This window comes from Dryobates pubescens, chromosome 8 (assembly GCF_014839835.1).
Source record: "Dryobates pubescens isolate bDryPub1 chromosome 8, bDryPub1.pri, whole genome shotgun sequence".
Taxonomy (NCBI): Eukaryota; Metazoa; Chordata; class Aves; order Piciformes; family Picidae; genus Dryobates; species Dryobates pubescens.
This window is the reverse complement of record NC_071619.1, coordinates 40,760,188-40,787,191: the sequence shown is the minus strand read 5'-3', so window position 1 is coordinate 40,787,191 and position 27,004 is coordinate 40,760,188. Positions and strand designations below refer to the sequence as shown.

The 27,004-nt window shown below is 50.3% G+C and overlaps 2 protein-coding genes across 2 annotated transcripts in view; one reads left to right on the top strand and one right to left on the bottom strand.

Annotated features, from left to right (window-relative positions):
* Nucleotides 1-14,408: 14,408 nt before the first annotated feature.
* Nucleotides 14,409-21,134, top strand: DUSP12 (dual specificity phosphatase 12). Its single transcript, XM_009903462.2, has 6 exons — nucleotides 14,409-14,662; nucleotides 14,749-14,862; nucleotides 14,949-15,067; nucleotides 16,655-16,751; nucleotides 18,428-18,614; nucleotides 20,547-21,134. The coding sequence occupies exons 1-6, from the start codon at nucleotides 14,412-14,414 to the stop codon at nucleotides 20,706-20,708; spliced, it is 930 nt and encodes a 309-aa protein (XP_009901764.2). The 5' UTR covers nucleotides 14,409-14,411; the 3' UTR covers nucleotides 20,709-21,134.
* A 1,816-nt stretch (nucleotides 21,135-22,950) lies between these two features.
* ATP6V1A (ATPase H+ transporting V1 subunit A) overlaps nucleotides 22,951-27,004 on the bottom strand; it is a 49,353-nt gene continuing 45,299 nt past the window's right edge. The window contains exon 15 of the mRNA XM_054163486.1: nucleotides 22,951-24,147. Coding sequence (XP_054019461.1) covers nucleotides 24,055-24,147 — 93 coding nt within the window. The 3' untranslated portion in view covers nucleotides 22,951-24,054. The remainder of the gene's footprint in view (nucleotides 24,148-27,004) is intronic.

Sequence of the window (27,004 nt, the reverse complement as noted above, 5' to 3'; positions counted from 1 at the left end):
CCCCACCACACACTTGGTTCTGCTTGGTGATCCTCACCTAGAAGAATAATACACACCCCTGTCTTTGTGGCAGGAAGATGGAAGTATTTCATTTCCAGTTCAAGGGAAGAGTTAAATTTTCAGGCTGCCAGCCTATGAAGCCTCCCACTTCCAAACCACTCATATGTTTTCCTGCAAGATTTTCCTCATATGTTTCCTCTGCAAGATTTAAGTTAGTGACAACAGGATCTCATCAACTTTAAATTACTTGGGATGTTAGCAGTTTGCATGCATCATGTTTCACATAACCATTCTGGTTGAAAAGGACCTTTAAGATAGACCCAACCGTCATCTAACACCACCAAAACTGATGCTAAAACATCACAGTATCACCAAGGCTGGAAGAGACCTCAAAGATCATCCAGTCCAACCTGTCACCACAGACCTCATGACTAGACCATGGCACCAAGTGCCACGTCCAATCCCCTCTTGAACACCTCCATTAGCATCATATCTCAGCATATTTTGAGCACCTCCAGGGATGGGGATTCAACCACCTCCATGGGAAGTCTATTCCAGTCATGAAGGTTTCTTCCTAATACCAAATCTAAACCTCCTGGTGCAACTTGTGGCCATTTCCTCTAGTCCTGCCACTTGTTAGTAGGCAGAAGAAACTAACAGCCACCTAGCTCCAACCTCCTTCCAGGGAGTTTTAGAGAGCAAGGTGGTCTTCTCTCAGCCCCCCCTTCAGATAGAGCAATCCCAGTTCACAGGATGTTAGGGGTTGGAAGGGACCTCTGGAGATCTTCAAGAGCAATCCCCCTGCCAGAGCAGGGCCATAGAATCTAGTGCAGGTTGCACAGGAACACATACAGACAGGTCTTAAAAGTCTCCAGAGAAGACAACTCCACAACCTCTCTGGGGAGCCTGTTCCAGTGCTCTGTGACCCTTACAGAAAAGGAGCTCTTCCTCACGTTGAGGTGGAACTTTCTATGCTGTAGTTTCCATCCATTTTCCCTGGTGCTATCACAGGGCACAAATGAGAAGAGGCTGCCCCTTCTTTCTTGACACCCAGCCCTCAAATACTCATAAATTTATGGGATCTCCCCTCATTCTTCTCCTGTCTAAAAAGCCCCAGGTCTCTCAGCCTTTCCTCAAAAGGCAAGGGTGCCAGTCCCTGAATCATCCCTGTACCCCACCGCTGGGCACTTCTCCAGTAGAGCCCTGTCCCTCTTGAACTGGGGAGCCCAGAGCTGGACGCAGCTGCCCCAGCCAGCCCTCACAAGACCCTTCCCCTGCTTCACTGCCTTTCTCCAGATCTACTCCAGCACCTCAATGTCTTCCCTACACGGAGGTCTGCAAAACTGAACCCAGTACTCGGTTTCACTGCCAATACTTTCCATCAGCAGAGTGTTTAGTATCTGAAGTCAGTCGTTCAGTGCAGAGGAGCAAACAGAAGCCAGGGCAAGCACTGCCTGCCTCCCAGAAGTACAAAGAGTAGCTGCAGCTTCTCTTGGAAACTTCACTGCCTCCAACCTGAGGCGGGAGCAAGGACAATATCCCTTCACCTCCATCACCACTGAGTACCTGACTGCAGCAGCTCCTCCCTTACAAGACACACAATCTGACACGACACCTAAAGAGACCTGGGTGACTGCACCTGCAGGAAGCCATACCCCTGTGACACTACCCCACAACGAGCTCCCTCCAAACCCCAAGCTCCGGAGAGCGGAGCCGAGGCACCACGCAGGGCGCGCCCGAGCCCCGCCGAAGCGGCAGTTCAGACGCTTTGAGCTACAGACACGGCTGCAAAAGCGCCGCCGCTGCCCTCGCCTCGAGCAGCTGCTCGCCTACGGGACCCCACCCTGCAGCCGGGACGTGCCGCGGCCCCGGGGCGTGCCGCGGCCCCGAGCCCCTCACGTCCCCGCTCCCGCCGCTTACCAGGCAGCTCGGCCCCGCCACGCACCCGCAGCGCCCACGCCAGCCTCACGCGCGCACCCCGCCGCCCCGGCTCCCGCCCTTTATCGCCGCCGCCGCCACGCCCCGCCCGGCCCCGCCGTGAGGTAACCGCGGGGCGGGGCGTGAGGCGGTGGCACCGGCAATGGTTACGGTGGCGGAGCTCGCCCCCTTCACCACCCTCTCCTTCCACAAGCCCTCCTGCTGTGGGGGCTGGTTTAGGCGGCGATTCCGGCCGCCGGGCAGCCCGAGGGGGTGGGGGTGTTGGAAAAGAGTGAGGCTGCTCGCCGCCCCAGCGAGCCCGAGCTCCCCTCGGCGCTGAGGTGTGTCCTGGAGCACAGCCCCCTGCTCCTTCTCGGTGGCGGCGAGGGGCTGCCGACAGTCGCAGCCTCCCCCGCCTGCCCCCCGCCTGCCCCCCGCCTGCCCCCCGCCTGCCCCCCGCCTGCCCCCCGCCTGCCCCCCGCCTGCCCCTGCTTGCTGTGTGTAAAGCTGCACATGGAAAGGGAAGCAACGGCCTGAACATTTCCAGGGAATGATGGAAAACGGGGAAGCCGACTACAGAAAAGCAGACTGAAACACAGCCTCCCCTACCAAGAGGGGCTGAGAGAGTTGGAGCTGTTCAGCTTGGAGAGCAGCCTGATCAGTTATGAGCCAGCAACGTGCTGAGGTCCGGCTGAACATGAGCCAGCAGTGTGCCCAGGAGGCCAAGAAGGCCAATGGCATCCTGGCCTGCATCAGGAATAGTGTGGCCAGCAGGAGCAGGGAGGTCATTGTGCCCCTGTACTCAGCACTGGTTAGGCCACACCTTGAGTCCTGGGTCCAGTTCTGGGCCCCTCAATTTAAGAAGGGCATTGAGACTCTTGAATGTGTCCAGAGAAGGGCAACGAGGCTGGGGAGGGGTTTGGAGCACAGCCCTGTGAGGAGGCTGAGGGAGCTGGGGTTGCTTAGCCTGGAGAAGAGAAGGCTCAGGGGAGACCTTCTTGCTCAACTACCTGAAGGGAGGTTGTAGCCAGGTGGGGGTTGGTCTCCTCTCCCAGGCAAGCAGCCCCAGAACAAGAGGACACAGTCTCAAGCTTCACCAGGGGAGGTTTAAGCTGGGTGTTAGGAAGAAATTCTTCACAGAGAGAGTTGTTAGCCATTGGAATGTTCTGCCCCCAGAGGTGGTGGAGTCACCATCCCTGGAGGTGTTCAAGAGGGGATTGGATGTGGCACTTGGTGCCATGGTTTAGTTGATTAGATGGTGTTGGGTGATAGGTTGGACTCGATGATCTCAAAGGTCTCTTCCAACCTGGTTAATTCTATTCTGTTCTAAGTGTCTCTCTGAACCTTTAAAACTCAGCCAGTTTCCCTCCCCCCTCTGCAGTGAGGAGAGACAACTAGATCAGCTTGCTCAGAGCCCAGTCCAACCTGAGCTGAAATGTTGCGAGGGATGGGGCATCTGCCACCTCCCTGGGTAGCACTCCCACTATAAAAAATGTCTTCCTTATATCTTGTCTAAATACACCTTCTTTTAGTTGAAAACCATCACCCCATGGTCACAACAAGCCCTGCTAAAAAGATTGTCCCCACCTTTCTTATAAGGCCCTTCATAAGTACTGAGAGAATACAGGAAGGTCTCCCCAAAGGCTTCTCTTAGAATCATACAATCATTGAATCATTTTGGATGGGAAAGATCTTTAAGGTAATCAGTTTCAAGCATTATCTAACAGTACCAAGGCTGGTGCTAAACAATGTCCCTCAGCACCACATCTCTGCCTATTTTAAACACCTCCAGAAATGGAGATTCAACCACCTCTCTAGGGAGTCTGTTCCAGTTGTTTGAGAATACTCTCAGTCGAGAAGCTTCTTCTAATAGCCAATCTATACCTCCCCTGGTGCATCTTGAAGACATTTCCTCTCATCCTATTGCTTGTTAATAGGGAGACTGTCCCCCACCTCACTAGAACCTCCTTTCAGGTAATTGTAAGGAGTGAAAAGGTCTCCTGTCAGCCTCCTTTTCTCTAGACTAAACAACCCCAGTTCCCTCAGCTGCCCCTCACAGACCCTAGACCCTTCACCAGCTTCCTTGCCCTTCTCTGGACATTCTCCAGCATCTCAATGTGTTTCTTGTAGTGTGGGCCCCAAACCTGAACCCGGGACTCACAGTGTGGCTGCACCAGTGCCAAGTACAGGGGGACAATCCCTTCCCTGCTCCTGCTGGTCACTCTGCTCCTGATACAGGCCAGGATGCTGTTTGCCTTCTTGGCCACCTCATAGAATCATAGAATTGATAAGGTTGGAAAAGACCTCAAAGATCATCAAGTCCAACCTGTCACCCAACACCTCATGACTAACTCCTAAACACCTCCAGTGATGGTGACTCCACCACCTCCCACTTAGAGAACATCCTGGGTGCCTTGTACTCCTTTGGACTGCAAACTCCAAGGGGCAAGAGCAGCCCCCTCTGTCCCTTCCAACCCATAACATTCTATGGCTTTCCCATGGGTACTTCATCCTGGAGAGAACAATTGTGAACTTTGATCCAAAATGTCACCACTTCTCTACTAGGGTACCACATCAGAAATGGGAAGACTAGAAGTTAATACAAAACCCTCAGGGCTGTGCTCACAAGGGCTTAGCAAATGTCATGAAACAGTGTGCTACCTAAAACCTCAGCTGATGATCTCTGGGATGCACTGGAGTACATGGAAGTGGACAGGAGTGTTAGGAAGCAATTAATAACCGGGGAAATACGGAGGAATAAATATTGGCTGTCATTTAATAGAACATGGTGCAAGGGTAAAAGCTATGTAAGGGTAAGGGTAAAAGCTATGATTTCTGCTGTAAACCTTCAATGTTCAGGGAAAAGAGAGAAAGGACCTGGGATACTTGTCTTTTGTTGAATTATCAACTCTCAGTAGAGGGGGGAAAAAATCTTATTCTGGGACAGGCCAGTTGCTATATTTCTAGTGGAGTTAAAAACGTCTTTAGAAAGCATCAGGGTGGGGAAAACTGACATGTTTGTTAAGTTGTTTGGTCATACAGAGTCAAAGATAAATCAAAATCTGCACACAGAGAGAGAAGAGCTGACCTTGTAAGAGAAAAGTGAAACATCCTCTTGGCCAAGCAAGCACAAACAGACTTGCCTTGTTTCACCAACAAAGCCAAAGCTGAGCACAAATGTCGGGTGGATTGCTTTATTTATTTTTCTCTGACAGCTCCCTATTAGGATAAATAGCAGGAAGTAAACCATGGTATTTTAATTAAAGGATAACATTGACACAAGAATCAGATTCGAGGCAAGTTAACCATGTTTATGTCCAATGAGATAATGATGAATTCAGAGCATCACAGGAAGGAGGGAGGGAAATAAAATTAACTTATTAGAATAGAGTAGAGTAGAGTAGAGTAGAGCAGAGAAGAATAGAATAAGAATAGAATAGAATAGAATAGAATAGAATAGAATAGAATAGAATAGAATAGAATAGAATAGACCAGGTTGGAAGAGACCTTCAAGATCATCGCGTCCAACCTATCATCCAACACCATCTAACCAACTAAACCATGGCACCAAGCACCCTATCAAGTCTCCTAAACACCTCCAGCGATGGTGACTCCACCACCTCCTTGGGCAGCACATTCCAATGGGCAATCACTCTCTCAGTGTAGAACTTCTTCCTAACCTCCATCCTAAACCTCCCCTGGTGCAGCTTGAGACTGTGTCCTCTTGTTCTGGTGCTGGTTGCCTGGGAGAAGAGACCAACCCCCACCTGGCTACAACCTCCCTTCAGGGAGTTGTAGACAGCAAGAAGGTCACCCCTGAGTCTCCTCTTCTCCAGGCTAAGCAACCCCAGCTCCCTCAGCCTCTCCTCACAGGGCTGTGCTCCAAACCCCTCACCAACTTTCTTGCCCTTCTCTGGACACCTTCCAGCAACTCAACATCCTTCCTAAACTGAGGGGCCCAGAACTGGACACAGGACTCAAGGTGTGGCCTAACCAGTGCAGTGTACAGGGGGAGAATGACCTCCCTGCACCTGCTGGCCACACTGTTCCTGATGCAGGCCAGGATGCCATTGGCCCTCCTGGCTGCCTGGGCACACTGCAACATAGATATAAAAAAGACAATGCGTAATACGATTGTGGTGGTATGGAGTTGAATGCAAAGATTCAGAGCTCTCTCTACAGATTGTTGATATGTTTCTAAAAGAAGAAAGAGAAACAGAGAACTCAAAAAGAAGTAGTAGCAGAGATGACAGAGGCATAGAACCACCTGTAAGGAAATGTTGCCCTTGGAGGTTAGAATAGTGAATGGTCTTGCCTTCATAAGAATACTTCTTCAGCAATGTTTCTGCCTCAAACAGTAGTCTTGTGATAATAACTTTGAACAGTATACTTTCTGTTGCCCCATGAACAAACAGTGTTTAAAACTGGTCTGCATCAAGAATAGTGTGGCCAGCAGGAGCAGGGAAGTCATTGTCCTCCTGTACTCAGCACTGGTTAGGCCACATCTTGAGCCCTGTTTCCAGTTCTGGGCCCCTCAATTTAAGAAGAACATTGAGACTCTTGAAAGTGTCCAGAGAAGGGCAACGAGGCTGGGGAGAGATCTGGAGCACAGCCCTGTGAGGAGAGGCTGAGGGAGCTGGGGTTGCTTAGCCTGGAGAAGAGGAGGCTCAGGGGAGACCTTGATGTCTAGAAGTACCTGCAGGGTGGTTGTAGCCAGGTGGGGGTTGGTCTCTTCTCCCAGGCAACCAACACTAGAACAAGAGGACACAATCTCAAGATGTACCAGGGGAAGTTTAGGCTGGAGGTGAGGAGAAAGTTCTTCACAGAGAGAGCTGTTAGCCATTGGAATGTGCTGCCCAGGGAGGTGGTGGAGTCACCATCATTGGAGGTGTTCAAGAGGGGATTGGACGTGGCACTTGGTGCCATGGTTTAGTAGTCATGAGGTGTTGGGTGATAGGTTGGACTTGATGATCTTTGAGGTCTCTCCCAACCTTATTGATTCTATGAGTCTATGAATGAATTACATGTTGACAAATACTTTCTACTTGTGATACTCATTCTATACCAATAATGGCAAAGATAAGCTGCAGCATGTACTGCTGTCACAGATGTTAAAGTACTAATGGAAGGGTCACACTTTACATGAGCTGTTTAGAAATTCTTCCTGCACAAAAGCGTTTGTAAAAACAAAGGTATTTGTACTCTGTCTTAAAGATCAGATAACTGAGGTGAATTGTGCCTCCCCTGACTTGCAGGCCTTGAGTACTTGACAGGGGAAGCTCAGCACTTTCTGCAGTAAGTTTAGACCTCCTTTCAATACATTGTTTATTGGTCCTGCAGAAAGGGGTTTGTGGGATGGGGTTTGGAAATGCCATTTAAATCCTGCTGGACCTCCTGGGTAGGTTGCAGGAATAGTGAGAAATGCTTCTTTGAGTAATGTATGGCTAGGAGAATGAGCTCACTCCCCCCTGATGACACCAGCCTTCTGCTGTGCATCTGCCTGCGTCTGCACAGTGAGTTACTGTGCCATGAGGATAGAGAATGTGGAAACTCACAGCCCGCTGGCAAGACAAGGGATTCAGAAGTGTGGATTAGTGCTTGGGTTCGTGGCTGGTGGAGTGGCTCTGACATGGGCCCAGACCCAGGTCCAGGGTACAGCCTTAACATTTAACCTTTATTTAGGAATGACTTTGGCACTGTCATCTGTAATGCTGAGTCTAGGGAGAAGTAACAGATGATCCTAATCTTTGCAAGCATTGCTTTCTGCAAGAGTAACTGGGATACAGACAACAAATGTCTGCTGAGAGGTGGCAGCCACAGTTCCCCTCTGCCCTTGGACAACACCATCTTGCCCTCCACAGCCACTCCATCCTTCATCTCTTGCTGTGTCCCCAGCACCTCCTCTCAGCTACAGACCCTCCTCTCCAATCCCATGGTGCACCCTCCTTTGGGATACACACTGTGGGACCTGTTTCAAAGGGTTTTCAAAGAGAGTATGGGGAAGGAAGAAGGACCAAATTACTCCCGGAATGGCAGCGTGACAGCAGGGAAAAACACAGTCTGGGAGATGCCAAAACAGAGGCAAGTACAGGGTTTTATGAACACAGTGTAACTTACTCATTTTGATCCAGTAAATAGGGCAGTAAATTTGGCAGAAGAAACACACTTAAAAACTTGTAAGTCAGCTCAGTGACCTGGCACTGTCAGTTTAGCTTCCTTACACGATGCACTGCTGAATGTAACATGTCGTTATAAATCTCGCTTGCTACAGCTGTTTAAGCCGTAAAGGAAAGAGGAGGAGTAGTAGTAGCTGTCAAGTTTCATTCTGTAATTGAGCATCAAATCTATTTCTGGGAAACTTCTTTTTTGTCTGACATGTGGAGTAACTGCATGTCTGCAGATGCTGAGAACGTGGAGACAGGTAGGAACATCCCACCCACACGGGACTACAGTGACATCCTCCTGCAGAGTATCAAGCGTGAGCCCCTTTCTCTGTTTCTGGCTGCTTTGACTACCCTTGAGATGCAGCAATCCTTCCTCCAGATGCAGGGATAAAAGTAGACACATGAAGTCCAGTATAGACATACAGAGTGCAGGGAACAGCACTCTTTCAGAAATACAGAGGTTAAATTTGCTGCCGGAAGCACAGCAACAGCTGGGAAGTTCCTGCTCCAAGGGCTGAGATGATACCATGGAGGGCTTCACAGCTGTCACCAAGCTGCAAGTTCAGCAAAATCCAAGAGAGACGTTCCTCCAAGAGGCAAGAAATGCTGCCAGGCCCCACCACCAGCAGCACCCCTGCAAAGTGAGAGGTCCAAGCTCCTGCTGTGTTTAGACAGGAGGAGCACACAGAACCCCAGAGCTGTTGTCTCTCACAAACGTCCTTTTGAAGATGTCATTAGCCTTTCCATCTGTTGCTGCGTGCCACCTCTGGCAGTTTGAACTGTGGGCTGCAAACCCTTCTCACAAGCCTTTTGATGTATGTGCCCCACACTGCTTAAAGGCCTGAAAAGAACAGAGCCACTCGAATTTGTGACAAAGTAGTCAAGCCAAATTCTTCCAGTAGGGAAGAGGCGGTTACACCTCTGCCCACGCCGCCGGCGCTTTTGCTTCCACAGCAGGAGACTCGGTTTTGCCAATCCGGTTGTGCCATGAGGCTCCAGAGCAGGCTCCCCAGGGAAGCTCAGCATTTTCCTTTCCCTTACAAAGTAGCAGGGTAGACACACGCTGAGATGGAATGCGCTTGCTGGAATGAGTGGGCAGCAGTCTGTCATCTGACTTGTTTTTCCCTTGCACCTGAGCTCACCCCAAGTGCTTAATTAGTCACAGGGTTTCCTGGAACCTGAAGAAGAATGAACTGTCAAAATTTTTTGGTGGTGCAGGAGAAGACAAAGGCTGATGGGCAGATGCAGAGGTGGGGGAAAAACAAGGGCTTGCAAGTCAAACTGAAAAGATATTTCCTCTAATTTTGGACTTGTGAGTAAACTGGGGACACGTTGCCTCGGGCTGCAGGTGGCAAACTCACAAAATGGGTACAGAGAAACAGCGAGGTTGTTTCAGGAGTGCAGCCTGGGTCGTTTGAAGCTCTTAAGTGCTGAGCTGCCAATAGGTTCTGCAGCACAGGTTTTGTTCTTTCCCCCACCACAGGTTTTCTCTTTGGAAGCACTTGTTTTTTTCTCATTCCCTTGTCACCCATGTCTCTAGGAAGCAGTGCAGAGGAGTGTAGTGGTCACATCACAACTCAACCGACCCCTTTGGGAGTCTGCATCGAGGCCATTTCCTCTTCTCCTATCCTTTGTTATTAGGGAGAAGAGAGTGACACCCACCTCACTACAACCTCTTTTTAGTTACTTGTAGAGAGTGAGAAGGTCTCCCCTCAGCCACCTTTTCTCCAGACTAAAGAACTCCAGTCCTCTCAGCTGCTCCTCGGAAGACCTGTTCCCCAGACTCTTCACCAGCTTCATTGTCTTCATCTGGACTCACTCCAGCATCTCTGTGTCTTTCTTGTAGTGAGGGCCCCAAAACTGAACACAGTAGTCAAGGTGTGGCCTCACCAGTGCTGAGTACAGGGGGGCAATCCCTTCCCTGATCCTGCTGGTCACACTATTCCTGATACATGCCAGGATGCTCCCTGGATAACACAATCCCCCCATAAAACAAATTGCACCTTCCATAACCTGCGCTTGCCTGCAGATTTCCTTCAGATTGCTCAAGAGATGGATAATCTAGAGCTTCACCGTGGTAGTTTGCTGCATTTGTTTCCTGCTTTCACAGTTAGAGGTCCTTACACAACTTGACTTGGGTTTAATTTCCACCTGTCTTTCTTTTCAGTATGCTATTTTCCCCTGCTAGATTCAAAGAATCACCAAATGTGGTGGAAAGGCTGGAAAGGACCTCAGAAGATCATCTAGTGCACTGCCCCTGCCAGATCACACAGGAATGCATCCAGATGGGTCTTGAATATCTCCAGAGAGAGAGAGACTCCACAACCCGCCCTGGGCAGCCTGTTCCAGTGTTCTGTTACCCTCACAGTGAAAAAAGTTTTCCTCATCTTTAGGAACTTCCTATGCCTCAACTTCCACCCATTGCCCCTTGTCCTGTCATTGGGCACCAAGAAGAACCTGGCTCTACCCTCTTGGCCCTCACCCTTTACATAGTTATAAACAAAGTTGTCTAAATTCTTTAATGGTTTTTCAGTGCAGCTTTTATTTCTAGCTGGTGACAATGGCAACTGGAAAAGGAGGGTTTGGATAGATAATGCATTTATGTAGCTTAAAATAACACAAATGAGAGCTCTCAGGTATCCCACAGTCACCCACTTTCCTTTATGTGATATCTAGTTAATTCTTGGGGATTTGCCTTTGGCTGAAGCAAACTGCCAGCCAGGCCCCCACGTCACACAGGCACTAGGGCAAGCACAGAAGGTGAGGCAGGATGACAGAATCACAGAATGGTAGGGAAGTGGTCCAGAGGTCATGCCGTCCAACCCCTCTGCTACAGCAGGTTTTCATTGATCAGGTTGCACAGGAACACATCCAGGTGGGTTTTGAAAGTCTCTAGGATGACGGAGAACTTTGAGATGCTGTGGGATGGCAGTCTCAGAAGCCTTGGGGCTCATCTCCACTACAAAGAACAGTCTTGGTCTGTTCAGTAGGCATAGAAACTCTAACTGCTGTTCCACTGTCCATCTCCCAGCGAGGCTGACAACTTGTGAGGAAGCCCTTGAAAAGCACACAGATATCCCCAGCAGGATCCATGCATTGGCCCATCTCTTCTGCAGCATGACAGCTGCTCCCCAGTACCACAGCTCCCTCTGCCTCTCATGCAGGAAGGGGATAACAATCTCTCTTCCCACCAGGTTTCAGTCTCACCCCAACAGGTCTGAGGTAACAGCCAGTCTCACCTCCTCTGTGGCCAGCCAGCATCCTGCAAGGATCCAAGAGTCCCTTGCAGATGATTTTCACAAGTTTTATCTACAGCTGTCTTACACAGAACTGCACTACAACAGTCCTCCCAGTGACAGAAATCAGGACTTTCAGGCTTGTTTGTCTTATAGAGAGGAGGTAGGATAAGGTTACAAGTCCTACATGAGGAGATAGCTTTAATCTATGGTCTCCCCTATGCCTTGTCTTCTCAAGGCTGAACAGACCCAGTTCTCTCAGCCTTCCTTCATATGACAGGGCTTCCTCTGCTCATTCTTGTGGCACTTCTCTGGATCCTTTCCAGCCTGTCCACATCCTTCTTGTATAGCAGAGACCAAAAGTGTACACAGTACTCAAGGTGTGGCCCGACCAGCACTGAGTAGAGTGGGAGAATGACATTTATCCCTGTTTGTGGTACCTTTATTAATGCAGCTCAGCATCCTGTTGGCTTTCTTTGCCCCTGCAGCACACTGTTCACTTATGCTGAGCCTTTTGTCCACCAAGACCCCCAGGTCCCTCTCCACAGTGCTGCTCTCAAGCCAGGTGGGTTATGTGTTCACAGGTGCAAGACCCTACACTTGGCTTTGTTATACTTCATACAGTTCCTTCTTTCCCTCAACCAGCCTGTCAAGGTCTTCCTGGAGGGTGGCTCTCCCTTCTGGGGTGTCAACTTCCCCACATATTTTTGTGTCATCATCAAACTTCATCAGGGTGCTCTTAATTCCAATATCTAAATCATTAAAGAAGATATTAAACAGTGTTGGGCCCAATATTGATCCCTGGGGGACCCCACTAGTGACAGGTTCCCAATCCAAGAAAGAGCTCTTTATTATTACACTCTATATATGGCCTGTCAGCCAGTTCCTCACCCACTGCACAGTCCAGGTCATAGCGTGTCAGCTTCTCAAGGAAGAGGCTGTGGGACACTGTGTCAAAAGCCTTGGAGAGATACAGACAGACAATGTCCACCGCTCACCCTGCATCAACTGTGCATGTCTCCTTGTCATAGAAGGCAATCATGTTTGTCATGCACAGCTTGCCTCTGGTGACTCCATGTTGGCTTTTCCCTATCACCACCTTCAGCTGACTCGTAATAGTCCCCAGGAGGATATGCTCCATAACTTTCCCAGGGATTGCCATTAGGCTAATGGATCTTTAATTACCTGGGTCCTCCTTGGAACCTGTTTTGTAGATAGGGGTGACTTTAGCTTTCTTCCAGTCTTCAGGCACATCTCCCAACCTCCACAATTTCTCTTATATTATGGAGAGCAGCCTCCCAAATGCCACCAGCCAGTTCTTTTAACACCCTTGGGTGGATGGTGTCTGGACCCATTGATTTCTACAGGTCAAGCCCTTGTAACAGTTGACACACCAACTCCTTATTGCTGTCGACAACCACCTGAAAGGTGGTTGTAGCCAGGAGGGGGTTGGTCTCTTCTCCCAGGCAACCAGCACCAGTGCAAGAGGACACAGTCTCAAGCTGCACCAGGGGAAGTTTAGGCTGGAGGTGAGGAGAAAGTTCTTCCCAGAGAGAGTTGTTAGCCATTGGAATGTGCTGCCCAGGGAGGTGTTGAGTCAGCATCCCTGGAGGTGTTCAAGAGGGAATTGGATGCGGCACTAGGTGCCATGGTTTAGTAGTCATGAAGTGTTAGGTGACAGGTTGGACTTGATGATCTTTGAGGTCTCTTCCAACCTTATTGATTCTGTGATTCTATGAACTCTTCCTTCACTGATGGCAAGTCTATGTCCATATCAGTTTGGATTTTTGTTCCCCTGACCTGGGACCCAAGAGTGCTGCTAAAGACAGGGGTGAAGAAGGTGCTGAGGACCTCTGCCTTTTCAGTGTTGTTGATGACTAGTTCACCTCTCCTCTTTAAGAGTGGGCCAGTACTCTCCTTCTGTTTTGTCAATGCAAGACACAAACCCAGCAGCAAACAGGGGACTCAAACCCACAGAATTGATTTAAAAAAATAATAGGATTTTAATGACAACCTGTTGGGAGATTCTTTAATGATATATATTTGTTTTCTGAAGGTTGGTAAGGAGACAGGACACAGAGCCAGGAGACCCCTTGGTTTTACAAAGGATGAGGAGAGACAGACGCATGTGGACACAGGGAGAGCTACAACAAGGACACCGAGGTGCTAGAGCAGGGTCCAGAGAAGGGCAACCAAACTAGGGAAATGTCTGGAGAACAAAGTCTTGTGAGGGGTGGCTGAGGGAACTGGGATTGTTTAGTCAGAAGAAAAGGAGGCTGAGAGGAGACCTTCTCACTCCCTACAAGCCCCTGAAGAGAGACTGGAGCCAGGTGGGTGTTGGTCTCTTCTCTGTATTTACAAGTGGTAAGATTAAACACCCTCGAATTGCACCAGGGGACGTTTATAATGGGTATGAGGAAGAATTTATTTACTGAAAGAAGGGTCAAGCATTTGAACAGGCTCCACAGGGAGGCAGGGGAGTCACCATCCCTGAAAGTGTTCCAAAAAGCCCTGTAGACATGTCCCTTGGGGGGCATGGTGGTGTGGGGCTGACGATTGGATTTGATGATTTTAGAAGTATTTGCCAACCTTTCTAATTCTACGGATGGCGCCGGTACTCTCAAGATGTGTGAGGATTATTATTGTTAATTGTTACTTAAATACCGGCGAGGGAAAGAGAACATAGTGCCGTGAGGTCAGTTCCAAGGTTTCTTGTGCCTGCCAAGGCTGTCGGCCTGCAGTGCTTCCCTGCGGGACCTTCCAAAGCCGTCATGGCTGCAGCCATCGCGGGGCGGCACACAAGCGGAGCCCCGCCGCCCTCCCGAGACGGCTTCTGGCTGTCCCCTGCCGGCGGAGCCGGAGCCGGGTCCGGGTCCGCGGGGAACTGAGAAGCCGTCTCTGGCGTGCCACCGCCCGGCGACAAAGCGGGCCCCGCCGTCTCCGTGGCAACAGCCTTCCCATGGCGCCCTGGGGCCCCGCTGAGGCCCGCCGCCATGTTGGGAGTGGCCGTCGTCGCCCCGCCATGTTGGGAGCGGCAGTGAGCTGCCCAGGCGCAGGGGGGCCGGCAGCTATGTCGGCGGCGCCGAGCGGCGGTATGGTAGCGGTGCTACCGGGGCTTTACGTTGGCGGTGCGGAGTCGTGTTCGTCCCCGGAATCGCTGGCGGCGGCGGAGGTGGTGGCGGTGCTGACGGTAGACGCAGAGGAGGCGCCGGTGGTGCCAGGGGTGCGCGCAATGCACGTGCGGGCGCTGGACGAGCCCGGCGCTGACCTGCTGAGCCACCTGGATGACTGCGCCGCCTTCATCGGCGCGGCGCGGGCGGGCGGCGGTGCCGCACTCGTGCGCTGGTGAGGGCCTGGGCGGCGGGGGCCTGAGGGGCCGGCCCTCCGGGCGGCTCTCCTCACGGCTCGCCTGGCCTGTCCTTGTCTCGCAGTCAGGCCGGGGTCAGCCGCAGCGTGGCTGTAGTGACCGCCTACCTCATGAAGACCGAGGGACTCGGCTGGGAGCAGGCCTACGCCGCCGTCAGAGCTGCCAAACCCGACGCCGAGTGGGTGTCTGGCCCCTACCCCCTGCCTCCCGCTTCCCTCCCGCACAGTGCCCCCTCACCCCGCTCTTCTCTCGCCCCCGCCGCAGGGTGAACCCGGGTTTCCAGGAGCAGCTGAAGCTCTACGAGGCCATGGGCTGCGCCGTGGACAGCAGCAGCGCTCTCTACAAGCGGTACCGGCTGCAGATGCTGACGGAGAAGTACTCCGGTGAGTGGCGGGGCCGAGCTGGGCTGGAGCGTCAACCTGGAGCCGAGGGGGTTGCTCGGAGTGCACGCTGGGGCAGTCTTCCAGGGAGGCTGGTCCCAGCTGGCACCAGTCTCTCCTGAAATGAACACAGAAGGCTATGTCAGAGGTGGTTGACTGAGTATTGCCCGCAAAGCAGCCAAGCCTCGAGTGGGCGACACAAACGCTCACACCGTACTGGCCTCAAGGAATTCGAGCGCATCAGTGGGGCTGAAAGTGTGGTTTGGAGAGAGAGGGGAGAGGTGAGACAGGTAAGGAATTGTTCTCTTCAGCGAGATCCAGACATGGTAAAGGTCAATTTGTTATGTTTCCTGACTTGCATGCACCTGGCTGAGCAAACTTGAACATCCTCTTGAAAGAAGTCAATGACTTCAAAAGGTAAATGTAAAATACAGAGAAGAAGTAGAAATCAGGATATGGAGTAAACTTTCACAGCTTAATTTGCAGGGGTGACTGTAGCAGGTAGATGTGCACATGTGTACCTTTAATAATCTGCAGCTTTGCAAGATCTCAGGGTTGCAATTTCAGCATGACAGTGTTGTCTTCCTTCATGTGTCCTCCTCCTTAGGAGTACCCATTTGTAAGCTGACTTTCTGTATAGTGTGCACTGTAAGGTTGGCAGAACTGTTCTAACTTGCCCTCAGCCTTTACTTTTTGTTCAAGTAAGAACATAAACCAAAATGTAACTATTTTACTGTTAAGATCTCTTCCTTGCATTAAGTGACTCCCAATCTTAGGCATGGTGGAATGAAGCTCTTTAAGTTTTGGCTTATCTAATGGAATTAGTGAGTGGAAAAACATGTAAAGAAGGTGGCTTCTACATGTTGTGACTGGGGCAGTGCTGTTGTGTCCCACAGACCTGAAGCATGGCTGCATGATCTGGTGTGCCCAGGTGGCCAAGAAGGCCAATGGCATCCTGGCCTGTATCAGGAATAGGGTGGTCAGCAGGAGCAGGGAAGTCACTCTCACCCTGTACACAGCACTGGTTAGGCCACACCTTGAGTCTTGTGTCCAGTTCTGGGCTCCTCAGTTTAGGAAAGATGTTGAGTTGCTGGAAGGTGTCCAGAGAAGGGCAACAAAGGTGGGGAGGGGTCTGGAACACAGCCCTGTGAGGAGAGGCTGAGGGAGCTGGGGTTGCTTAGCCTGGAGAAGAGGAGGCTCAAGGGAGACCTTCTTGCTGTCTACAACTACTTGAAGGGAGGTTGTAGCCAGGTGGGGGTTGGTCTCTTCTCCCAGGCAACCAGCACCAGAACAAGAGGACACAGTCTCAAGCTGCACCAGGGGAGGTTTAGGCTGGAGGTTGGGAAGAAATTCTTCATAGAGAGAGTGATTGGCCACTGGAATGTGCTGCCCAGGGAGGTGGTGGAGTCACCATCACTGGAGGGGTGTTCAGGAGGAGACTGGATGGGGTGCTTGGTGCCATGGTTTAGTTGATTAGATGGTGCTGGGTGATAGGTTGGACTCAATGATCTCAAAGGTCTCTTCCAACCTGGTTTACTCTATTCTGTTCTGTTGTATTCTATTTACACCTTCCTATTGAACCCTCTGCAGAACTTCAAGACTTGCCCCGAGAAGTCTTTGCTGTTGATCCAACCAATGTCAGTCAAACTCCGCACCCAGAGGTTCTCTACAGGTGCAGGAAATGCAGGTACTGAGCCTTCTGTGTTTCTCCATAAAGAGTAATCTTCAAATTGACTCCAGAGGAATAGACCCTGTGCAAATCAGTGGGCCTCTCATCATAATAAGGACAGGGATGAGCTCTTGCTTAAGTTTCTGTACCATGTGTGCCACAAAGAATGAGACAAAAGTCTCTTTTGAAGGAGACAACTTTTTGTTCTTTGGAGTTGTGCAGCACTTGTCAAACCTACCTTGTTCTACAGGCACCTGGCTCTATGCAATTGTTTACTCACCTTGTACTTGAGTATACCTGCAGGTTTGGGGCTCTCACTACGAGAAAGACATTAAGGTGCTGGAGCAGGTTCATAAAAGGGCAACAAAGCTGGTGAAGAGTCTAGAGAACAAGTCTTGGGAGGAGTGGCTGAGGGAAATGAGGGTGTTCTAGTCTGGACAAAAGGAAGCTGAGGGGAGACCACCTTACTCTCTACAACTCTGAGAGGAGGTTGGAGCTAGGTGGGGTCAGGCTCTTCTCCCCATTAACAAACAATAAGATGAGAAAAATAGGCCTCAAGTTGCACCGGGGGAGGTTTAGGTTGGATATTAGAAGAAACCTCCTAAACCTCTTCACTGAAAGGCTTCTCAAACCCTGAAACAGGCTCCCCAGGGAGGTGGTTGAATTCCCATCCCTGGGGGTGTTTCAAAGAGGCAGAGTAGTAGTAGACATGGAGTACCACCACACTTAGTAGAGTTAGATAATGGTTGGAGTGGATGATCATAAAGGTCTTTTCCAACAAAAAGGGTTCTAAACCCTGACTATTAGTTTGCTTTTGACAGTCTGATTCTCTAGGAGAAAATTCTGATAGATCCCATGGTGTTTGCTGTATTTTAACTAACTTTTGTGGGTGTCTTAAAGTGAAATTTGATCATCTTGCTGTTTCCTGGGTGTAGGTTTCAGCAAGCATATGAGCATAAAGTTTTTGCAGGCAGGAGCTGCTTAGAAATAGATTCCTATAAAAGACATCAAGCAGAAAGGGACCTGGGGGTACTGGTTGACAGCCAGCTCAACGTGAGCCAGCAGTGTGCCCAGGTGGCCTGCATCAGGAACAGTGTGGCCAGCAGGAGCAGGGAAGTCATTGTGCCCTGTACTCAGCACTGGTTAGGCCACACCTTGAGTCCTGTGTCCAGTTGTGGGCCCCTCAGTTTAGGAAAGATGTTGAGTTGCTGGAAGGTGTCCAGAGAAGGGCAACAAAGCTGGGGAGGGGCTTGGAGCACAGCCCTGTGAGGAGAGGCTGAGGGAGCTGGGGTTGCTTAGCCTGGAGAAGAGGAGGCTCAGGGGAGACCTTCTTGCTGTCTACAACTACCTGAAGGGAGGTTGTAGCCAGGTGGGGGTTGGTCTCTTCTCCCAGGCAAGCAGCACCAGAACAAGAGGACACAGTCTCAAGCTGTGCCAGGGGAGGTGTAGGCTGGAGGTTAGGAAGAGGTGTGCTGTTTTCTCTCTGTAAATGCCTGTATCATGTGAATGCTGTGTGTTTGGTACACACTCACTGCGTTCCATTATTGCTCGTACCATACAGCTCCTTCATTTGCTTCTCCCACTGACTTCAGCCGAGCTTCTGTTTGACGTGGGTGGGTTAAACCATCACACCAGTGGGAAAAAACACAACTATTTGTCCTTCCTTTTTTCCCTGCCTCTGCTGGGGAGGACAGGCGTGCTCTGTTCCGCAGCTCCAGCATTCTGTCCCACGCAGCAGGAGGTGGGCCCAGGGCCTTTGCCCACAAGAGGATGACAGACTCCGCTCAGCTCTGCGGAGACGGCCGCGAGAAGTGCACCTCGTACTTCACTGAGCCTGTGCAGTGGATGGAGCCAGCGCTGCTGGGAGTGATGGAAGGACAGGTGAAGGGGAGCATCTGCTTCATTGCTTGGATGTTTTCTTGTGGTTGCTTGGTTTGCTTTGGGTTTTGGTTTTTTGCAAAGGCAGAATGAACTTTTTGTTTCCTGATGCTGAGGAGCAGCCAGGTGGATAGGGACCTGGGGGTGCTGGTTGATGGTAGGCTGAACATGAGCCTGCAGTGTGCCCAGGCAGCCAGGAGGGCCAATGGCATCCTGGCCTGCATCAGGAACAGTGTGGCCAGCAGGAGCAGGGAGGTCATTCTCCCCCTGTACACAGCACTGGTTAGGCCACACCTTGAGTCCTGTGTCCAGTTCTGAGCCCCTCAGTTTAGGAAGGAGGTTGGCTTGCTGGAGCGTGTCCAGAGAAGGACAACAAAGTTGGTGAGGGACTTGGAACACAAGTCCTATGAGGAGAGACTGAGGGAGCTGGGGTTGCTTAGCCTGGAGAAGAGGAGACTCAGGGGAGACCTTCTTGCTCTCTACAACTACCTGAAGGGAGATTGTAGCCAGGTGGGGGTTGGTCTCTTCTCCCAGGCAACCAGCACCAGAACAAGAGGACACAGTCTCAGGCTGTACCAGGGGAGATTTAGGCTGGAGGTTAGGAGGAAGTTTTACACAGTGAGAGTGATTGCTCATTGGAATGTGCTGCCTGAGGAGGTGGTGGAGTCACCATCACTGGAGGTGTTTAGGAGACTTGATAGGGTGCTTGGTTGCATGGTTCAGTTGATTAGGTGGTGTTGGATGATAGGTTGGACTCGATCTTGAAGGTCTCTTCCAACCTGGTCTGGTCTATGCTATTCTAACACCCCTGCACAAGGACCTATGTCTCCCAGCCTTTCTGGTGTGAATTTTTTTCAGCTTAAGAATGTATTCTTAAGTGTAAAGTATCCTTTTAGAAGGAAATGAGCTGGTCCCCTTGTTGGACTGAGAACACTAGCCTGGGTGTTGGACAGGGTTTATCTGCCCTGTCCAGGGGCAGTGCTGTGGGACTAGAAGTCTGTGGGATTTACAAAACCTGTTGTAGAATTATAGGATCACTAAGGTTGGAAAAGACCTCAGAGATCATAAAGTCCAACTTGTCACCCAACACCTCATGACTAACTAAACCATGGCACCAAGTCCCACGTCCAGTCCCCTCTTGAACACCTCCAGGGGTGGTGACTCCACCACCTCCCTGGGCAGCACATTCCGATGGCCAATTACTCTTTCTCCAGCCTAAACATCTTTTATTACACCCTTCCAACCCCTACCATTGTGTCCAAAACCACTCTTGGGGCCCCTGAGTGCCCTAACCAAAGCATCTCAAAGCTAAGTTCCCAGATGCTTAACAGAAACTTGAGGCTGAACAGAAAAGGAGCAAGGTCGGTGCTGACACTGCCAGGAAGTGACTGGGTACCGCTTGGGTCTGCTACCAGCTGTGTAGCACTAGGTGCTGTCTGACCATCACACTGGCCACAAGATGCACCAGCTTTTGCAGAGGAAGGTGAGCAAGGGATTAAGGGGCAAGAGAGAGCTAGCCTGACTTTTCACAAAGTACACATTCCCAAGGGAAACCAGCTGGTGGTTTCCTTGGGCAACCAGGCTGCTCCCACAGCTTCTGCAAGAGATAAGAAAACCAGTGGCACTAAGCTGCAACTTGCAGTTGCAGGCCAGCTGAAGCTTTCTGCAGACTGGCACTAGACCCATGCTGGGTTTGAGCATCTGCCTTTCCACCCTCTCCTTTCTGCCAGCAGAGCTGTCTGCAGCACTGCCCCTCTAAACATCCACGCCAGTTCAGCTTTTCTTGCCTGGTTTTCTTCTGTGAAGTGCTACAAGAGAAGGACCTGGTTTGGCACAAGAGAAGGAACTGCTGCTGTGTAATGTGCCACAGAAATACATTTCAAATAGAGCTACACCTGCACAAGCCTTGGACTGAGTCATGTTTTTGTCTTGCAGCTTCTGTGTCCCAAATGCACGTCGAAGCTGGGCTCCTTTAGCTGGCGGGGCGATCAGTGCTCCTGCGGCCGCTGGGTGACGCCTGCCTTCCAGATCCACAAGAGTCGAGTGGATGAAGTGAGGACACTTCCAGTTGGGAACTTCCAAACTGCCGAAACCTGAACTTGTCACTGCCCTCCATGGGATGCTTAATGGCTGCAGAAGACTGCTGGCTAGTCTGCAGTCGCCAGGAGGGAGCTTGTGCCTTCCACCACTGCGCCATGCGATAGGATTCCTTAAACATCTGCTTATGTATCTCTAGTATTTATAAAACACCAACCCAGTCCATCCAAGAGTGCTGCACAGGGGTCAAACAACATACAACAATGCCTCAATGTGATGGGTTTAGTGTATTTTTCACTTCATCTGCTGCTGTTTACAGGGCTCAACTCCCCCTTTAAAAAGAATGCCGATGTGTTACTTTCAGGCTTCTCCAGCACTGCTGCTTACCTTCAGAGCCAGGAGTTCTAACAGATTCATTTGAAACAACACAGCTGAGATTTCAGGAGGTATATTCCTACAATGCAAGGTACACAGCAGGGAAGGATGTTGAAGCTTAGTGAAGTGCCATAAAACAGGACAATTAGCATTGCTGCATGAGGATGGCTGGCGGCCACCAGCAGTGAAATGCTCCTATCCAGTTACGCTGTCATTACCAGAAGAATAGTCCTAGTAATATCTGCCCCCAGAACATTTACCTACATTATAACTCTTCCATGTAAAGTTAGGCAAGCTGTACCAGAGTGAGAGAGTGGAATGAAGCTGGAGGTGGGGAGGAAGTTCTTCACCATGAGAGTGCTGAAGCCCTGGAATGGGTTGTCCAGGGAGGTGGTTGAGGCCCCATCCCTGGAGGTGTTTAAGGCCAGGCTGGATGAGGCTGTGGCCAGCCTGATCTAGTGTGGGGTGTCCCTGCCCATGGCAGGGGGGTTGGAACTAGATGATCCTTGTGGTCCCTTCCAACCCTGACTGATACTATGATACTACTATGAAATTACTGCCTCCAGGTTTAAAGAAGTGTCTGAAGTGATGAAGAAGTAGGTCTTGAAGCAAGCTTGATCTTTCCAGGGGGTGTGCTGTGTGCACTCCTGTGGCAGAAGGCTGGTTTGACACAAGAAAATGAGAGAAGACCTACTTTAAATCAGTTTTATTTTCATTGACTTCAACAAATTTTTTAAAGTTTTTCTTTTTTACACAATTTCCAGCAACATACATTATGAAATATACAAGATAAAGGAGGTGGTGGAGTTCTGCCCCTCTTTTCAGTTCCTCCCCGAGCTGTGGAGGGAAGACTTGCAAGACACAGTGAACATCAGAATCTCAACACTGAAAACAGACACAAAACAAAAGGAGACAAATCTCTGGAACTGGTTGAACTGGTCACACTTCAGGGCCAGGTACAGCACAATAAATATTAGAACTGCATCATCTTAAAACATCTGTAAAGTTTATAACATCCTCTATTTAAAGAGATAGAACATCTGGTTTCTAGCATGAAATGCTACATAGTACAAGTGGTGAAGGGTATGAACCATGAAGAGTCCAGCAAGGGCTTGGAGAGTGACTACTCATTCACACATGCTCATTGGTAAAACAAGCAGCATACACCAAGAGTTTAGTGAGCTGTAAACTTAACCATTCACTACCAGGATATCAGCTGGAGGAGGAGTTTCTTTTGGGAAAGCCAAAGATAGTCAGTCCCTTTAAGGTTTCTCCCTGGCAAACAGCGAGGTGATCACCGTAACGGAAGTGGCAGCGTTTGGTCCATAGCATCAGATCCCTTTGCATCACTTCTGCTCAAAGCTGGCGGCTGGTGGAAATGATTCAGTGCACACATGAATGCTCATCTAGCCACCTCACTGCCACAGTGTCACCTACAAGGGTTACTGTTTCCTGGCTGTGACAAAGAGCAGCAGATGCCAGCTGGAACCCAGAAGCACAGGGTGCCCCCTGACACCAATGAGAGGGACAGACAGGAGAGCATGCCCCAGCATTTCTCTTGCTGCAGCAGTGGTGTGAGGGCTGAGTACTGCCCCGTGCTCCTTCCTCATCTCATACTGATTTTGCCAATAAACAATCCCAAGCCAGAAGAGCACTTCCAGAGCACAGAGCAGAAGACCAGAGTCACTGGGTTTTCTTGCATCCTAATTAATAAGGTAGAAGGCATGAGCTGCCAGGCTGTGCAATCTGGTCAATGTCCTCTCCATTGCCCTCGCAGCACTACCTCCCTCTGATCAGTGCAACTGTTGGGAAACACAGAGGACTTAGATGTGTGGATGCACTGCCTCTTCATTATCTCTCCCAAGTACACAGACTGCAGGACACTGAAATCCTCACACGTTTTAGACTGATACCCAGCCCTTCCAGAGCACAAGAGCATTAGACCGGAGTCACTGGGTTTTCTTGCATCCTAATTAAGGTAGAAGTAAATAGACTTTGAACTTGTCAGTCTTCCCCCTGTTCATCCCCTACCCCCAGTTTAGTATCATACATTCATCTTATGCAAGAACTGGGGACCTTCTGTGCCACCACCAAACAGGCCCCATGAGCACAGGTGGAGGAGGAAGGCTGAGCACAGGTGAGGCAGGCGTTGCGTGGGGACACAGAGCACCAGAGCAAGGGGCGCGCTCCCAGGACGCCTGCGTGGCGTCGCCGCTTGCTGTGTCCTGCACTACACAGCAACACTCAAAGGCAGCATAAACTAAAGCAACTGAGTGTCAGGAAATGTTACGGGGTGAGCAGGAGGCAAGAAGGTAAAACGATGCTGGAAGCTGAGCACCTATGGCTTAGAATTCACCTGATGCCAGGAGTCCTCTCTGTCAGAAGTAGGCAAGTAAGATTCTGTTTCTCCAGTGTAGAAAAGCTTAGTGGCTGCATGTAGGTGCTCAGCTTCCAGCTAGTCCCTTCCTGGGGAGACCCAGAACTACCACATTTTATTGAGACTCAGCTGAGCACTGCAGAGTAGTGAAGAATTTGTGGCTGTATCAACATGTCATCAGACTATGGTCCAAAATCCTGCTTGAGAGGAGGGAATTGTGTGTCATGATAGTCACTTAGCAAAGTGCCAGCTGGAAATGCCTTCACCACTGCCAGCTCCGAACGTACCGTGTGACTGCAGCCAGATCTGCACCTCCTCTGCTACTACAGCTCAACTGGTGACACCTCAAGGTGAAAGATGAGTTACCAAGAGAGCTGGGAGAGGCAAGGTGAACATGTTCCCACCCTAGAAGTGTACAACAGCGTTTCCTCACTCAGCTGGGCCCATTCACACATCACTCACCCGTTCAGACACACAAAGCAATGCCAAACACAACTAAGAGGAATGTTTTATAAGGACAGTCTCTTGAGTATGAACAGGGAAAACACAGGGCTATTTATCAAGTACTGTTGCATCATTCTTGTAAGGTAGGGAAGCAGAGGAGTTGAGATGAGAAATCGAGAGGACAAACTGGAGTGGTCACAGGAGTCGAGTCTAGTCTTCCAGACTGCGAAATGCATTCTGCATGTCTTCAAACAGCTGAGCATAGTCTGCCTTGATTTTTGCTTCACCATCTTTGACAGGGTCCTGAAAGACAACACAGCAAATGAACAGATCCACCAGGAAAAGCTTGGGGTTCTTAGGACAACCCTTTGCCAGCGCTGTCATTTGTCAGTGCTCACAATGAAGCTTGCTAACTGCAGAGCCAGCTGTATACCTCCACCTCTGCCTGCCTCACCAACAGCCACGAGCTTTATACATAGAATAAACCAGGTTGGAAGAGACCTTCAAGATCATCGTGTCCAACCCATCAACCAATCCAACACCACCTAAACAACTAACCCATGGCACCAAGCACCCCATCAAGTCTTCTCCTGAACACCTCCAGTGATGGTGACTCCACCACCTCCCCAGGCAGCCCATTCCAATGTGCAATCACTCTTTCTGTATAGAACTTTTTTCTAACATCCAGCCTGAACCTCCCCTGGCGCAGCCTGAGACTGTGTCCTCTTGTTCTGGTGCTGCTTGCCTGGGAGAAGAGACCAACATCTGTCTGTCTATAACCTCCTCCTCTTTACATGTTCAGTGAGCAGGCAGAATGGGTACTGGGCTGAGAAGCTTTAGGAGCAGTGCTTACTTCACTGGATTTGGAGACTATTCAGTACTACCAAAAAGATGGCTACTGAAGTTAGAAGAGAATAAACCAGGTTGGAAAAGACCTTTGAGATCATCGAGTCCAACCTCTCACCCAACACCATCTGATCAACTAAACCATGGCACCAAGTGCCTCATAGAGGCTCTCCCTAAACACCTCCAGTGATGGTGACTCCACCACCTCCCTGGGCAGCACATTCTAATAGTCAGTAACTCTTTCTGGGAAGAATTTCTTCCTAACTTCCAGCCTAAACCTCCCCTGTGGACAAGAGGACTGTGTCCTCTTGTTCTGGTGCTGGTTGCCTGGGAGAAGAGGCAAACCCCCACCTGGCTACAACCTCCCTTCAGGTAGTTGTAGACAGCAAGAAGGTCTCCCCTGAGCCTCCTCTTCTCCAGGCTAAGCAACCCCAGCTCCCTCAGCCTCTCCTCACAGGGCTGTGCTCCAAACTCCTCCCCAGCTTTGTTGCCCAGGGCAGACACTAAGCCATCTGATTTTTCTTTAGCCCACATTAAGTTACTCCTCCCATCCTCTCCTAAGTACCTTAGGCCCTGAAGCCAAACACAAGAAAGCACATCATATATTTCCTCAACTTATTTAAACAGCCTGATCAACATTTCTATTGTTCACTTTTTAGCTCATCACTGGATTTGAACTTTCAGCTGCTTTTATCTGCTAGTAGTTCCTTTAGAACATGTTCTGCTTGGGTTTTGCTTTATTTTTAAAACAGAATCTTGTCACAAAAGCCTCAAAACAAACAGGGAAGCTGCTTGTACTATTACTCAGTTTAGGAAAGATGTTGAGTTGCTGGAAGGTGTCCAGAGAAGGACAACAAAGCTGGGGAGGGGTCTGGAGCACAGCCCTGTGAGGAGAGGCTGAGGGAGCTGGGGTTGCTTAGCCTGGAGAAGAGGAGGCTCAGAGGAGACCTTCTTGCTCTCTACAACTACCTGAAGGGAGGTTGTAGCCAGGTGGGGCTTGGTCTCTTCTCCCAGGCAACCAGCCCCAGAACAAGAGGACACAGTCTCAAGCTGCACCAGGGGAGGTTTAGGCTGGAGGTTAGGAAGAAGTTATTGACAGAAAGTTATTGGCCACTGGAATGTGCTGCCCAGGAAGGTGGTGGAGTCACCATCACTGGAGGTGTTTAGGAAGAGCCTCTATGAGGCACTTGGTGCCATGGTTTAGTTGATTAGATGGTGTTGGGTGATAGGTTGGACTGCATGATCTTGAAAGTCTTTTCCAACCAGGTTAATTCTATTCTATTCTATTCTATTCTATTCTATTCTATTCTATTCTATTCTATTCTATTCTATTCTATTCTACCCTACCCTACCCTACCCTACCCTACCAAGAATGCCTGTAACATAAAAGAGACTCTGAACGTGGAGTTGCCAAGGCTCTGCAGCCAGCATGGCCCAACTAAATTTCAGCTATTCCTGTGCTCACAAATTAAAACTAATTTTTAAGGGCATTCAAAATTACTGCAGAAAGTCTGTGTTCACAGAGCTTTACCTAAGGCAGCTGATGACCACCTTCGAGTCACTGCCTTTCACAGTATCACCAAGGTTGGAAGAGACCTCAAAGATCATTGAGGCCAACCTGTCACCACAGACCTCATGACTAAACCATGGCACCAAGTGCCACATCCAATCCCCTCTTGAACACCTCCAGGGATGGTGACTCCACCACCTCCCTGGGCAGCACATTCCAATGGATAACAACTTTCTGTGAAGAACTTTCTCCTCACCTCCAGCCTGAACTTCCCCTGGCACAGCTTGAGACTGTGTCCTCTTGTTCTGGTGCTGGTTGCTTGAGAGTAGAGACCAGCTCCCTCCTGGCTACAATTTCCTTTCAGGTAGTTGTAGAGAGCAAGAAGGTCTCCCCTGAGCCTCCTCTTCTCCAGGCTAAGCAACCCCAGCTCCCTCAGCCTCTCCTCACAGGGCTGTGCTCCAGACCCCTCCCCAGCTTTGTTGCCCTTCTCTGGACACCTTCCAGCATCTCAACATCTTTCCTAAACTGAGGGGCCCAGAACTGGACACAGGACTCAAGGTGTGGCCTGACCAGTGCTGAGTACAGGGGCACAATGACTTCCCTGCTCCTGCTGGCCACACTGTTCCTGATACAGGCCAGGATGCCATTGGCCTTCCTGGCCACCTGGACACACTGCTGTGTGTTTAGGCAGCTGTCAATCAGCACCCCCAGGTCCCTTTCTGCCTGGCTGCTCTCCAGCCACTCCTACCCCAGCCTGTAGCACTGCCTGGGGTTGCTGTGGCCAAAGTGCAGCACCCAGAGGCG